The sequence below is a fragment of the Montipora capricornis genome, chromosome 1 (assembly GCF_036669925.1).
Source record: "Montipora capricornis isolate CH-2021 chromosome 1, ASM3666992v2, whole genome shotgun sequence".
Lineage (NCBI taxonomy): Eukaryota > Metazoa > Cnidaria > Anthozoa > Scleractinia > Acroporidae > Montipora > Montipora capricornis.
In genome coordinates, this window is record NC_090883.1 from 49,369,569 (window position 1) to 49,382,068 (window position 12,500).

Below are 12,500 nucleotides of genomic sequence, written 5' to 3' on the forward strand. Positions count from 1 at the left end.
TCAATGGAACATAAAAAAGAACAAGGCCGATATTTTCCCAGTACGGACAGAACAAGCTAGTTCAATTAGGTTTTCATTATAGAGCGGTTTTCAATTGAGTGTCGAAAGTAATTAGCGAATGGCTTTCGTTTTGCATTACTTCACTCAGTGATTGATTCAAATTTCTCACGCCACTTTCTCGACCAATCAGAAGTGAAACCAAAACCAATCCTGGCTCGCGCGTGCTCATTTTCCCGCCCTTTGTGTTGGCTACGTGCAATTACTTTGAGTTTTGATTGGTCTACCGGATTGTCTCCGTCCTTTTTGATTGGCCAAAGTGATTACTTTGGTTTTGAAACTCGCTCTATTGGCTTATACTGCTTTCTTATTAACTTAATTAATCATCCATTTGCCTTAAAGGGACTGTCACGCAAAATGATGTAATTATGCCCAAAAAGTAAAATGGAACACTGCAATAACCACCTAGACTTGTTGAACAAGCTAAAAGAAATACAACAAACGGAAAGAGAACCATGGATGGATTGATGGACACAAATGGTCAAGATTGAAACGGATTGCATTTAGGTAATCTTGAAAAAAGTCGGCCCGACTTTTTTCAAATTTATGGCAAATCGCCTGGATAAAGGTCGTTTTTGCTCAGAATCATCTTGTTTGCGATGTAACGATAATTTTATCTGTAAAGGAATTCCACATTACCATTTTCGAGTTTTAAACTTGTGATTAACTAAATGTTTCCACGAAACACCCTAAAGTAACGTGACATAGTCCCTTTAAATACTTATTACAATGAAACGGATCAAGAAATATAATTAAAGACGAGTCAGTCTCAAGAAGCCATGGAGGCTCATAGAGAGGGGATTCCCTCTTCTTAATTAGAGCAAAGTTTAACTAAAAAGGGGAAAAAGACGAACAAGAAGTTAAAAAACTTAGGGAGCAATATTATGAAACTAACAGGATGTTCGGATAGTGTTCAATTGGTCATACTTCACATATTCATTACCATGAGAGATTAACCCAGCCAGGGAATGGTTGCATTTCCATACTTGGTCAGGCCTCTCCATGTGCTATATATTTATCAGTTATTTTGTGGATGAACAACCTTCTTATAATTCTTTTTCGGTACTTTCCTCTTCGCCTGCGTCTGTTAACGGTTCTGGAAAGCGAAATTCGTACTGGAACTCCAACGTGACTAAATAAAAAAACACTTCTCGCATTTTTCTTTATATGTCAGAGAAAATGGAAACAGAAAATGGGAATAGTCTGGCAACCTATATACGCTGCTTCGTGACGGCTCCATCTTGGCGGTCTGTATTGACAAATTCGGACCGCTCAGAGAACCAATCAGAACTCTCCTTAAATTCACCTCGCACCAGTTTGCCCGTATACAAAAGCCCTCTAAAACGTACAACGCAAAGGCGGCTTGACTGATGTTTGTGGCGTTCCCGTTGCAGAAAAGTGTGCGAAACTTAAAGATATGACAACGGTCCTTGTACCGGTAATATTATTCTTACTTTTGTAAAAAAGCATCACCATCTTCTGAAAGACTTTCATGAAGGACATGTTATCATAGCAGTATTCCTAAAGGCAGAAAAAAAATTAAAATCAGATTGAAGTATACTTGAGCGAACGGTATGACACCCTCAGATTTACCTGAACCTTGATCAAAAGGTTAATTTCGGACTTCGCTTGGGTTGTGAAAGCTGCCAAAAGAGGAGCATAAACCTAAAGGAAAAAGAACAATTTTTTTAATTATGAAGTACGAGTTCCCAAGGATTACCGGTAACTCCTCTTTCTTTATTTGAAGGGAGGGGATGGGGAGAGACTGTAGACTGTAGATTTTGGGATGGAGTGTGACCAGGAGAAATTAGCCTGGAAACAGCTCCTTAGTGGTGAACAAGGCAAGAATCTAAGGATTGGGGGAATTTACATTAAAGAGCACACCAAACCAGTCCTTTCTACGCACAGCTATGCACACAAATCCTGCAGGAAGTGAATTCCATTCCCATTTCGTTCTGTTCAACAGGTTGAAATTTGGTGCTGGAAAATCACATCACTTAAGATTATTCCTGTACCTGACAGACTCAGCTGTAGAACAAGTAAACAAGCTTGAATGTATTCATTAATTTCATACATATTTTGGTTTGGCCACTTATTTAACCACACCTTGAGATGTTTCAAAGCCTGATCGTGCACCAGTTCTTCTTTCTTGTTCCACTCAACTGCTCTCATCAAACCTTTCCACACCTAAAACAAACGTTCACATATACATCAATTTGTAGTCACTGAAAAATTATTTAAAAATCCAGTTAACGGGAAAATGGACACATTTTTCCTCTCCAAGGTCTTGATCTTACGTATGATACTAACCAAGAAGACAACATCATCTTCAGGGAGTTCTGAATTTTTCATTTCTTCCTTACATGTGGATATCATCTGTGAACAAGATCAACAAAAATAACTTTACTGGTATACATACATAAAGCAAGTAAAAGAGAGTATGGCTTCTGTTCATGGCAAACAGTAAGTTCATTATGAATAAATCATGTTCTCTTCAACTGGAATCCACATTATCATTAGTTGACCAGTAAACATACTTCTTTGACAGGTGTCTCGTTATCCAGCATCTCTTTGAGCTGTTGCTGAAAAGCTCGGCGAGTCCCTACAGCTTGAAGGGCTTTCTGAAAATTATACCACAACAAAGTCGTTTTTTATGTATTTTATTTTGTTGTTCACATACCACAACAGAGTGAAAATGAGTGAAATGATCAATGATCAAGGCCATGAAAAGGATAGATCTCAAAACTTTTCATTGAGTCAATTCTTCAATTTTATGCTCTGCAACACTTAATGGGGGTGGAGACTAGAAGTTCAAATTCATGCCCAACAGTAAAAAATCAGTCAGGTAAAATGCATTGTGATGACATGCACCGTAATGACAAAGTATATATCACTTGAAAAGTGCGTACATGTATAAACTCTAAGTGCTTCCACTAAGTTCAAAGTGATCACATTTGTAATTTATTGTTTCACTCCACGAGGTCTTCCTCTGGGTGTTCTATACTTTCTCAGCACTTGTAAACCAACATCTGATTTGCCATATCCCCAAGCATAACTGGTAAGTGTTAGATGATGACCATGTCAAAGATGATGACAATTAAAATATGTGCAAAGATCCAGAAGGATTTGGGTTCCCAAAATTTTTGGACTTTGAGGAAAGACACAGCAGATGAACCCTTTACTTCAGTCTAGCTGTTTGGTTTCCTTTTTGCAGACTAACCTGAAATTCTACAAGTTTTTCCAATCCATGAGCAATGAAATGCTTCTCAAACATCTCCTGTGTTTGTTTATTGGGAGGGAAAAACTCCTGAGGAAAGAATTTATAAAGTTTATGTTAAATTTATTGAACTTAAAGTCCCTTATGATGCCCTTGCCATTTTTGTAAGTGGAGTCCACCTTTATACATATGAAAAACACTGGAAGCAATTTTTTTTCATATCTTGCCTTGCATTTGTCATCATACAACATCTAAAGTTTGCCCAGTCATTTTAGGTGTCTAAACTAGATGATCCCTGGGAAGCACAGTGGCTTCATGGTTAGTGCGCTCGACTCCGGATCGAGTAGTCCGGGTTCGGGTCATGCCCGGGGACATTGTGTTGTGTTCTTGGGCAAGACACTTTACTCTCACGGTGCCTCTCTCCACCCAAGTGTATAAATGGGTACTGGTGAATTTAATGCTGGGGGTAACCCTGCGATAGACTAGCATCCCATCCAGGGGGGAGTTGAAATACTCCTAGTCGGTTCATGCCACAGTAACCAGAGATAAGCGCCGGCCTGATGGACCTTCCAGGCTTGTAGCAGACTTAACCTTACCTAAACTAGATGATCTAAGGTCAGAAGTCGGGCTCCAGCTGTGCATGTTGCTGTGAGTGTTGCTTTGCACTACACAGCAATTTTAAAAATAGCATGCGCAACCCATTGATCCCTGGGAAGGGGGCTTTAATAACAGATTTTACTCTGTCTAACGCCAGATGATTTTACTCGTCAGCTAGGCACGTCCTGGCGTGCCTGATGAATGAATGAATGGGTTAATGAAAATCATGTACATTATTTTGCTCCAAAAGCAGTTGCCATGCCTTTTCCCTTTGCCACTGAGGAAAAAGACTGAGCCTTTTTTTCATGTCTACAGTATTACCCAATGCACCTGAAAGACATTCCACATGAAACCCAAGTCTAAACTTATAGCCAGCTTTCACCTGACTAATAAGACGAATGCCACAAAGAATTCTTGACTTTTTTTATTACCAGTAATTTGTTCTCCAACTCAGCCTTTCTTAGGGCAGAGGTCAAGCAAATGAAATCCTTCTCCTTAACAATAGACTGGAAGACTTTGGTCACAAATTGCAGAGCAATTCCTAAAAGAAAAAAACATACTCTTAAATTTTTGAGAAATAAGGAGTGAGTTATGTTTTTGATTGGTATCAGTTGCCTTGACAATGTACAAGTAAATCCATAATTCCAAGATTTACACGTACATCGTGACACAAAGGGTTCGAGGACATTTCATTGTTTTGAGAGGTAAATATTATTGCAATGAAGTGGCAAATTATAAAGCCTTAAAAAACAAACTTTTTACGAATTTTAGCTTCTTTATTGTCTCCTAGTCTGCTCTTAGTGTGAATTATGCGGCATTGTGGGGAAATTAGTGAGTTATGCAATAGGATGCGATTTGGGGTCAATTATGCATGATCGCACCATCGCGTATTATCAGAGGCCCCGCAATGGGTGATTAAAAAAGGTGTAACGTAAGAAAACAAAAACAAAAAAAATTGGCACTTGCGGACGATACTAATATTGGAAAAGTCTGAGTCCCCCTTGGCAGGAGTCGAACCACCCTGCGAGATATATGGCATATGGCGCCCAGGTGTGGGATCGAGACTTGGCCTGGGTTTGAAACTGTCTCCAAGCAATGGTTTGCGCATACTCAATGAAGACAACATGATTTCTGCAGAATCCTCTCTTTCTCATTGAGTTAAGAAACGCTCTGCTGGTTCTGAGTTGAACCTACAACCTTCAGATTACTAGTTCGCATGCTCCACCAACATTTGGTGGTAACTTGAACTACAGTAGGTTCAGGTTACAATTCAATTATTTATTATTGTCTTGCTATACTGTTAGGATTCAAATTGATATATATGACTCAGATGGTTGACGGTTGTGAAACTTCCACGTGTTTTTGAGAACTTGTATTTTTGATGTCGTCATTAACCCATTGACCCCTGAGAGTGGGACTTTAATAGATCTTACTCTGTCTAACGCCAGATGATTTTACTCATCAATGGGGGGTATCCTAGGGCGTTTGAGGTGCGAACAGGTTAAAGAAACTCACAAAATAATGACCCTAATTGTCATTTCTAGTTCCAGTGCTCTACAATCCCAACGAAAAAGAAACCAAACAAATGTGGCTAAATGTAATTTAGGCTAAGTTAAACGCGAAACAATATTGCTGGCCAGCAGTATCTCACAGAGTTGGTGTGTGGGGTGGCCGGTTGGTTTAGTGCAGGGGTGTTATGTAGTTTACAGCTCAGTGTCGGATGTCAAGTCATTCCACGTGTTTTTCGCTGCTGGGCTGTTTTCCTAGAGCTTTTCATGTAAAAAAAGCTATGTTACCCCCATAACACAAATGGCTTAAAACAACTGCTGAACCACGCAAATATTGGCAGTTCTTAGCTGAAGCGGATGTTGAAGTCAAAGCGAGAAGTTACTACAAGAACACGAGAGTTGGTCCAATCAAAATTCTACCAAGACCTGTTGCCAGGTAGTCATGGCTATACCAATCAACCCAGGTGGTTGGCAGTGACATCAGTTTGTTTCAGCATATTCAATTTGACCCTTACCTTCTTTCACAAGGGTCTCGCTGAACAAGCTGGTCAGAGATATTGGTGAGGCCATTCCTGCCAAATGAATAGAAAATTGATGACAAGTAAAATTAATGATAATGGCTATTCCATTTTAAATCTACACCCCTTCCCACAAGATGAGGTTAACAATAATATTTACAATGTACCCCCCCCCCCCCCTCCTCAAAACCCCATCAGAAACAGCAAAGTTTTCTTCTTTTCCCCTGAGAAAAACAGACTATCACCACCCTTATCCCTCAGAAATAAATCACAAGATAAAAGGACTCCAAATGGTTCATCGCCTTGGAAGTGACTTTTCAATGAGGGACCCTTTGGAAACCTCATCCATGGGGGGTGGTGTGAACAAAAAAAGGAAACACCCTATTCTTTATTGATTTGCCATGATTCTAAAGTTTAGAGCGCAATGCAAAGTTTGTGCTACTTTTAAATAACTTGCCATTTGCCAGAATTATTCCAGTAACAATGGCAAGTTTGTTTCTTTGATCTTCAGTGAAACCTTTGAGGAACAGCAAGATCTGAAACAAATATAAATCTTGTTGGAGGCAAATAATTACATGTACCTACATTATAACCAAAAGTGAGCATTCAGAAGGACAGTTAACAGTTCTTTTTCTAATAGCACAAGGACCAAAAAAAATATTTTTTTCATTAGTGTGTTAAGGTTACAGTAGACAGTACTTCATAGGACTCCCAAGATACCAACCTAAAATACCATGTGAAGGATTTCTGTTTTTTAAAATTGAGCTCCCACATGGCCTTCTACATAACCTTATTGCTAAATAGTCACATTTGCCACAAACTTTTCTGGGCAACAAATCGAATGTTAAAAAAGCCTCACACAGTTTTAACAATGAACAGCTTGTGAATGACATTATATTCCTAAGCTGGCATCACATGAAAGGCCCTGCATGCCTTGAAAATCCATGCACCAGTGTCCTTATACAGTACAACTGTAAATGAGCCATGCCGTCTCAAAAAAAAAAAAAACAGTCGCAATTTTGCAACAATACGAAAAATTTAGGCAGTGTGCTCTTGACAGCCGTTTAACAGACCAAAATGTGACCCCACAATACTTTTCTGCTACGAGAAAATGGTAAATAATCAGGCAACAGCGTTGTGCCATACAACGGTAACATCGCATCTAGATTACGCTACATTATTTTTATTGTGCCCCTTAAAACTCTTCGCCAGATATTTACATGTAGGTTGCAAAGGAAAAAATTTAGTTGCAAATTGAATGTGAATGTACAGTGTTGGTCACAATTTCAAACCCTACATCTCAGTAACAGAGATCTATGAAAACAACAGGCAATGCCACTGCAAAGTAGCAATAATAATAATATTGTTTTCTCCAAACTCCAGACCTCAAGCTCCAACAATAAGACCTTTAAAAAGTAAAGTTGAATAAAGTAACGTTGCTTTAACAAACTATAATTTAGTACAATGTATTTCAGGATTGCAAACTGACCTTTTTAATTTCATCTTCAAATGCCTTTTGCAGGTATCTATACCGGGCAATAATCTTGTTTATCACCTGTAATGTACCAGAGAGAGACATGTGTTGTGAATTCTTAGAAAAGAGTTTTCACACATTAAATAAGTCACAACAAATGCACAGTGTTTTACAAGTGTAAGGTTTCACTGGACACACAAGCACCACTGATAATAATTACGAAACAAGAGGAGGGGAGAGGAGTAAAAAGGGAGGCAGGGGTTGAAACAAAAGAAATATCCACTGGCAATTTTGTGACAAGATAGGAAAATTCAGTCGTAAGTTCACAAATTGTATTTATTTAATATACATGTATGTAACCGTGGGTCATCTTGTTATACAGTTGTATGTGTATTGTGTTCCCAGCAGTTGAACAAAACAAAAAGATTTAACGAGCCAGTAATACATTAGCCTGCGAATACAGCTGCTGCTCATCACTAACCGGCACTTGGGCCAATCAGCTTCTAATAATACATAATTTATGTCCAAGCAAAAATGCTGAAAATGGCAAAGTTCGAAAAACGGGGAAAAACTCAACTCATTCTGCCCAGGATTGTCACAGTTCATAAGCTTTCTCTATGCCCAAACATTAGGGGCACAGTAATATCTACATGTACATACCGCAATGATTCGATTTAACACCTGGGGCACTTATTTACTTTTGGTAACTTAAGGCAGGGTGCTTATTGTTTTTTTTTTTTGAGAAACAACCAAATGTTCAAAACAAAACTTAAATATTTATTTTAAAAAGGAACAATGACAGAAACTGTAACGGTAGCAAATATAAGGTGAATGTTCAGCTAACATAAGGGAATTTTAGTCTATTTCTACACCGATAGCTTTGACAGTGTCGCTAACACATCAATATCTTAAATAAAAGCTTCCTGGTGCGGCATCTTCAAGGTTTGATTTGGAAATCCCGTCGAAAGGATCCTTGTCGCATGAAAATAAAATTAATAATTGCTCATAGCAGACATTCCAACCCCTTTTGAAGGAACACAGAAAGTAATTTAAGCACTGAAGGCACTCATACAAGCCCCTAATTAAGGCACAAGCCTGTAGGGGGGTCTGGGGGTATCTCCCCCAAGAAATTTTGCAAATTTAGTTTCTCTCAATTGACATCATTTTTGTGCTATTCTATAAGGTTTTTATTCTTACCCAAGCATGTCTGCCATTTTTAGAGCTGATTATACATGTAAATGGAGTAAGACTGTTGGCCTAAGTTATGAGCCTGTACAACAAGGGGTGTTTAATGGAGAGACTGGGCGAGACATTATAGGATAAGGAAGTGTAATACATGTATGTAATGTTCATTTCACACTCAGATTTTGTCTTTATGCTAATCATCCTAACTAGTCTCGTAAACATGAGCAAAATTCAAAAGAATTTTTGTTTCAAAGTGAGGCTAGTTAGGACGATTAGCACAAAGGCAAAAGAATAATTTCTTGAATAGGGTCTATTCAGTGATCCCGTCGAAAGGCTCCTTGTCATGTAAATTTCTCATGGCTTGCTGAACAACCCTGAGCCATTCTAGGGGAAGCCGTTCTGGGGGCGCTTATTACAACAGGGGAGCTTAATGGAATAGCGGCTCTTGTTAATAATCTTTGTTATTCAAAAAGGGGCACTAAATCGAATCATTACGGTAGTCATGAGGGGTTCAAAAAGTCCCCATACACACAGCTGTACCTGCACATAAGTCTTGAGATCGTCATCATTGGCTTCAAACACACAGACTGTTGTTCTCCATGTGGATTTTTCACCTTCTTCCAGTATACTTCCACCAGGGGCTGTTGACGGTTCAAAAGACAGTAACATTAACTTCAACATTCATTCGAGATTACAATTATTAAATACATGTAAACAAAAATTAATGCATACATGTATACAATGTATTAATTAAATAATATTTAATAATCAAGGATTAGTGAGGTGAGTTTGATACGTGTTTTGTCATCAAAGAGACATTTGGTATTGCGAGACGGTCACTCTTCCAGATATATTGTAGACCCCGACCTTGACTTCCCTTGGGCAAGCCATGACACTATCACATGAGATCGAGGTTATTTGGGCTAGAACAAGATGGCATCCAAATGCTAAAATCATATGGCCTGACACAACCGATACCCGAGATACATCCTGCGGAACTGACAAAATTAGAATGCGTCCTTCTCAAATGCAATTAAGCAATTGACTTCATACATGTAGGAGTGAGACTTTAAGAAAATTACATCTGTAATAGATTTTTCTCTGTATAAAGCCAGGCAATTTTACATGTCGATGGGGCGCAGTTTAGGAATTAATGGATTAACAATAACAGTATGGTTTGAATTCTGTGAAAAATGCAATCATGCTTTCTGTGAAAATCATTGACTTGGGACTCTGTGCCCATACTTCATGTAACAATGATCGAAATGATACAGACATTTAATTGGAATTGTCTAATCACTTTCCTTTTACAGCTACACATGCATGTGCAGTATATTTTTTTCCCTAAAGGCAAAGAATTTCCAAAAGACAAGAGATACATTGTAAAGTTCTTGCTGGAAACCTGGAACTAAAAATTTTTGGCCTTCAAATGATATTCATTAATTTCGACTCTTTGGGTGTTAGTTAAAATAATAATAATAATAATAATAAAATTTATTGTTAATATTACTACAATTGGACAAGAGGCCCTCAGTCAATTACCACCTGAAACTTCTGGTGGCTACTGCTCAATTTTCAATCTCATTGGTGATTGGTTGCGAGTTTTAACCTGACTGTGTCCTGTGCACTGTTGGACTTCTGGAATTCCCATGATTTCTCACTATGGTGTCTGCTTCAGTCCCAGTCACATTTCGCTAGTTTCATCATAAATTGTTAATTTATCAAACTCCACCATCTACCTACAACTACATCCACACCCTCTTCATACTCAGTAAAAGACTGCTTTGAAATTGGGTTATCCCATTAACAATATCTACAGGTGTACATGTACATGTAGGTCCACTCATGCTCCTGGTGACTCTTTCCTGCCCAAGAGTGACACTTACATGTATAAATTTTACTCTGTCTAACGCCAGACTATTTTACTCTTCAATGGGGCCCCTCTCGGTTTAACCTTATTTTGGAAGCCAAAGGAATGCTAAAGAGTTTTTCACATTCAAGGCAACATTAAAACTATACCTAAAACACCTCCTGCAAATAGAATATCGAAGAGGCATTCTCCATACAATCTGTAATTCAGCTTACTGCCACTTCGGTCGAGAAATGTCAACACCTTTGAAAACAAAATTAAGATGTTAACAAAGTTCACCATTGTAAATACGTATCTACATGTACTAATGTTAAAATAATTACACTCTGAGACCATAAATTCTTCCCCAACCCACTAGACTTAAGTGTTATTTGGGACACAAAGACACTCCTTAGAGCAACCTCCTTTAAATTCTTTGTACAATTTAGAATCAATCCTTAGGAACAGGCCAACAAAACCTGTAAAGTATACCACGTACTTGGTCTAGATCATTGTTCCCAATGTCTTGCAATCCTTGTATTATAGCATCTCGAAATGCAAGAGGGTCTTGCTTTTCTTTTTCGTCTGTTTAAAAATCAGAGAGTCATTGTTAAACATTTTTCTTGCCACCAACAAACTCTAATTTTCAATAATGGTTTTGTTGCATCATACATGTATATTTGATAGCAATCAAAAGAGCAAACAAAAACCTTTGCAAAACGTTTTTCTTTTTTAATGTGACATCATGCTTCTGTTTAGAAGCATGACGGTTTCATGCATGAAATATTTCGATGTCATTAATGTCAATATAACTAATCAGATCCAAACAGAAGCATTTTTAGTGCAAATAATGCTAAATTAAAAACATACATGTATCATGCTTAAATAAAACACAAACCAAATAAATTAACTACTTATAAAGATAAAATGGTTTTGCAAAGTTGTATATGGACTTCAAACTCTAAGCATGAAATCATTTCCTTGTGTATGCATGTGAGGAATAGTCTGCATTCTATTACATTTTTTTAATCTGTTAAGTGTTCCTGTGTGAAAAAAAGGTTCATTGATAAGTGGGCACTCTCAATTATTTCACAAAATTAATCTATAATTACCGTATTTACCTGTGTTCATATAATACACACCCCAATTTTGGACTGCATTTTGAAAAAAAAAGTTCACGCAGAAAACAGAGAAATTGCTCATGCAAAACTAGAGTGAAAAAAATCCATTTCCTGGATAAGGAAATTTGTTCTGCTACTTACAACAGTAAAGTAAATAAGCCTATGTGAAGTGTTTAAAGACTGAAACCTTTACACAAACTCTAACTCGTAGTCACAATTGAACAGTTCTCTCGCACAAGATTCGATATCGACAAGTTCTTCTTATTGTCCGTCCATAAGATCGTCTTGTGTATCATCAAGATTTTTTTATTACTCCATACTTGACAAAATACGACTCAATCGTCTCTTCAGGATATTATGTCACAATGCACCAGCAATCCACATAAAGCCATGATTTCTTCTGAGGGCTTCTTTTGGTGGCCATTGATTCCATCCACCAACCACCTCTTCCTAACCCCATCTTTGTGCCATTTATTTAAAGACACATTAATTAATTAAGGGGCTGCAGAACTGAGGTCAGTATGCCAAGAATTACTGTTAAATTGGTGTTTTCTCTGCAAATGCTGCTTTCAGTCACATGAGCTTCAAAAGCATAAATAAGCAGGCTTCTTCGTCTGCCCAGTCCACCACGTGGAGCATGCCAAACTCAGACTTCATTCCTTCAGCATCCATCCAGCCTTTCTCTTGGGCGGCGCTGAAAACTCTGTGCTTGTTTTCAACTTTAGGCACTGTTTTCCTCTTGAAAATCACCAATGATCTTAATTTTGATCCATCACCAGCACACGCCAACAAAACAGTTGCGTGATTCTTCTCATTTCCGGTCGTGACATTTTTCTCTGTCGTGTAATGTTGATCCTACGGTTCGGCGGCATGTTGAAGATCAGTGGCATTTTGTCCATATTTCCAATAACATGTAGTGGGTAGTTGTGTTCTTTGCAAAGTTTTATAATATAACTGTGAAATCCGATGATCTT

At 38.0% G+C, this 12,500-nt stretch overlaps 1 protein-coding gene across 1 annotated transcript in view; it reads right to left on the reverse strand.

The window, feature by feature from the left end:
• LOC138046993 (eIF5-mimic protein 2-like) overlaps positions 1 to 12,500 on the reverse strand; it is a 15,708-nt gene that overhangs the window by 1,091 nt on the left and 2,117 nt on the right. Inside the window, exons 3-15 of the mRNA XM_068893653.1 lie at positions 10,905 to 10,990; positions 10,576 to 10,669; positions 9,097 to 9,197; positions 7,387 to 7,452; positions 6,355 to 6,433; positions 5,895 to 5,951; positions 4,303 to 4,412; positions 3,278 to 3,364; positions 2,595 to 2,678; positions 2,368 to 2,433; positions 2,164 to 2,244; positions 1,651 to 1,722; positions 1,512 to 1,578 (exon numbers count right to left, since the gene is read on the reverse strand). Coding sequence (XP_068749754.1) covers positions 1,512 to 1,578; positions 1,651 to 1,722; positions 2,164 to 2,244; positions 2,368 to 2,433; positions 2,595 to 2,678; positions 3,278 to 3,364; positions 4,303 to 4,412; positions 5,895 to 5,951; positions 6,355 to 6,433; positions 7,387 to 7,452; positions 9,097 to 9,197; positions 10,576 to 10,669; positions 10,905 to 10,990 — 1,050 coding nt within the window. The remainder of the gene's footprint in view (positions 1 to 1,511; positions 1,579 to 1,650; positions 1,723 to 2,163; positions 2,245 to 2,367; positions 2,434 to 2,594; positions 2,679 to 3,277; positions 3,365 to 4,302; positions 4,413 to 5,894; positions 5,952 to 6,354; positions 6,434 to 7,386; positions 7,453 to 9,096; positions 9,198 to 10,575; positions 10,670 to 10,904; positions 10,991 to 12,500) is intronic.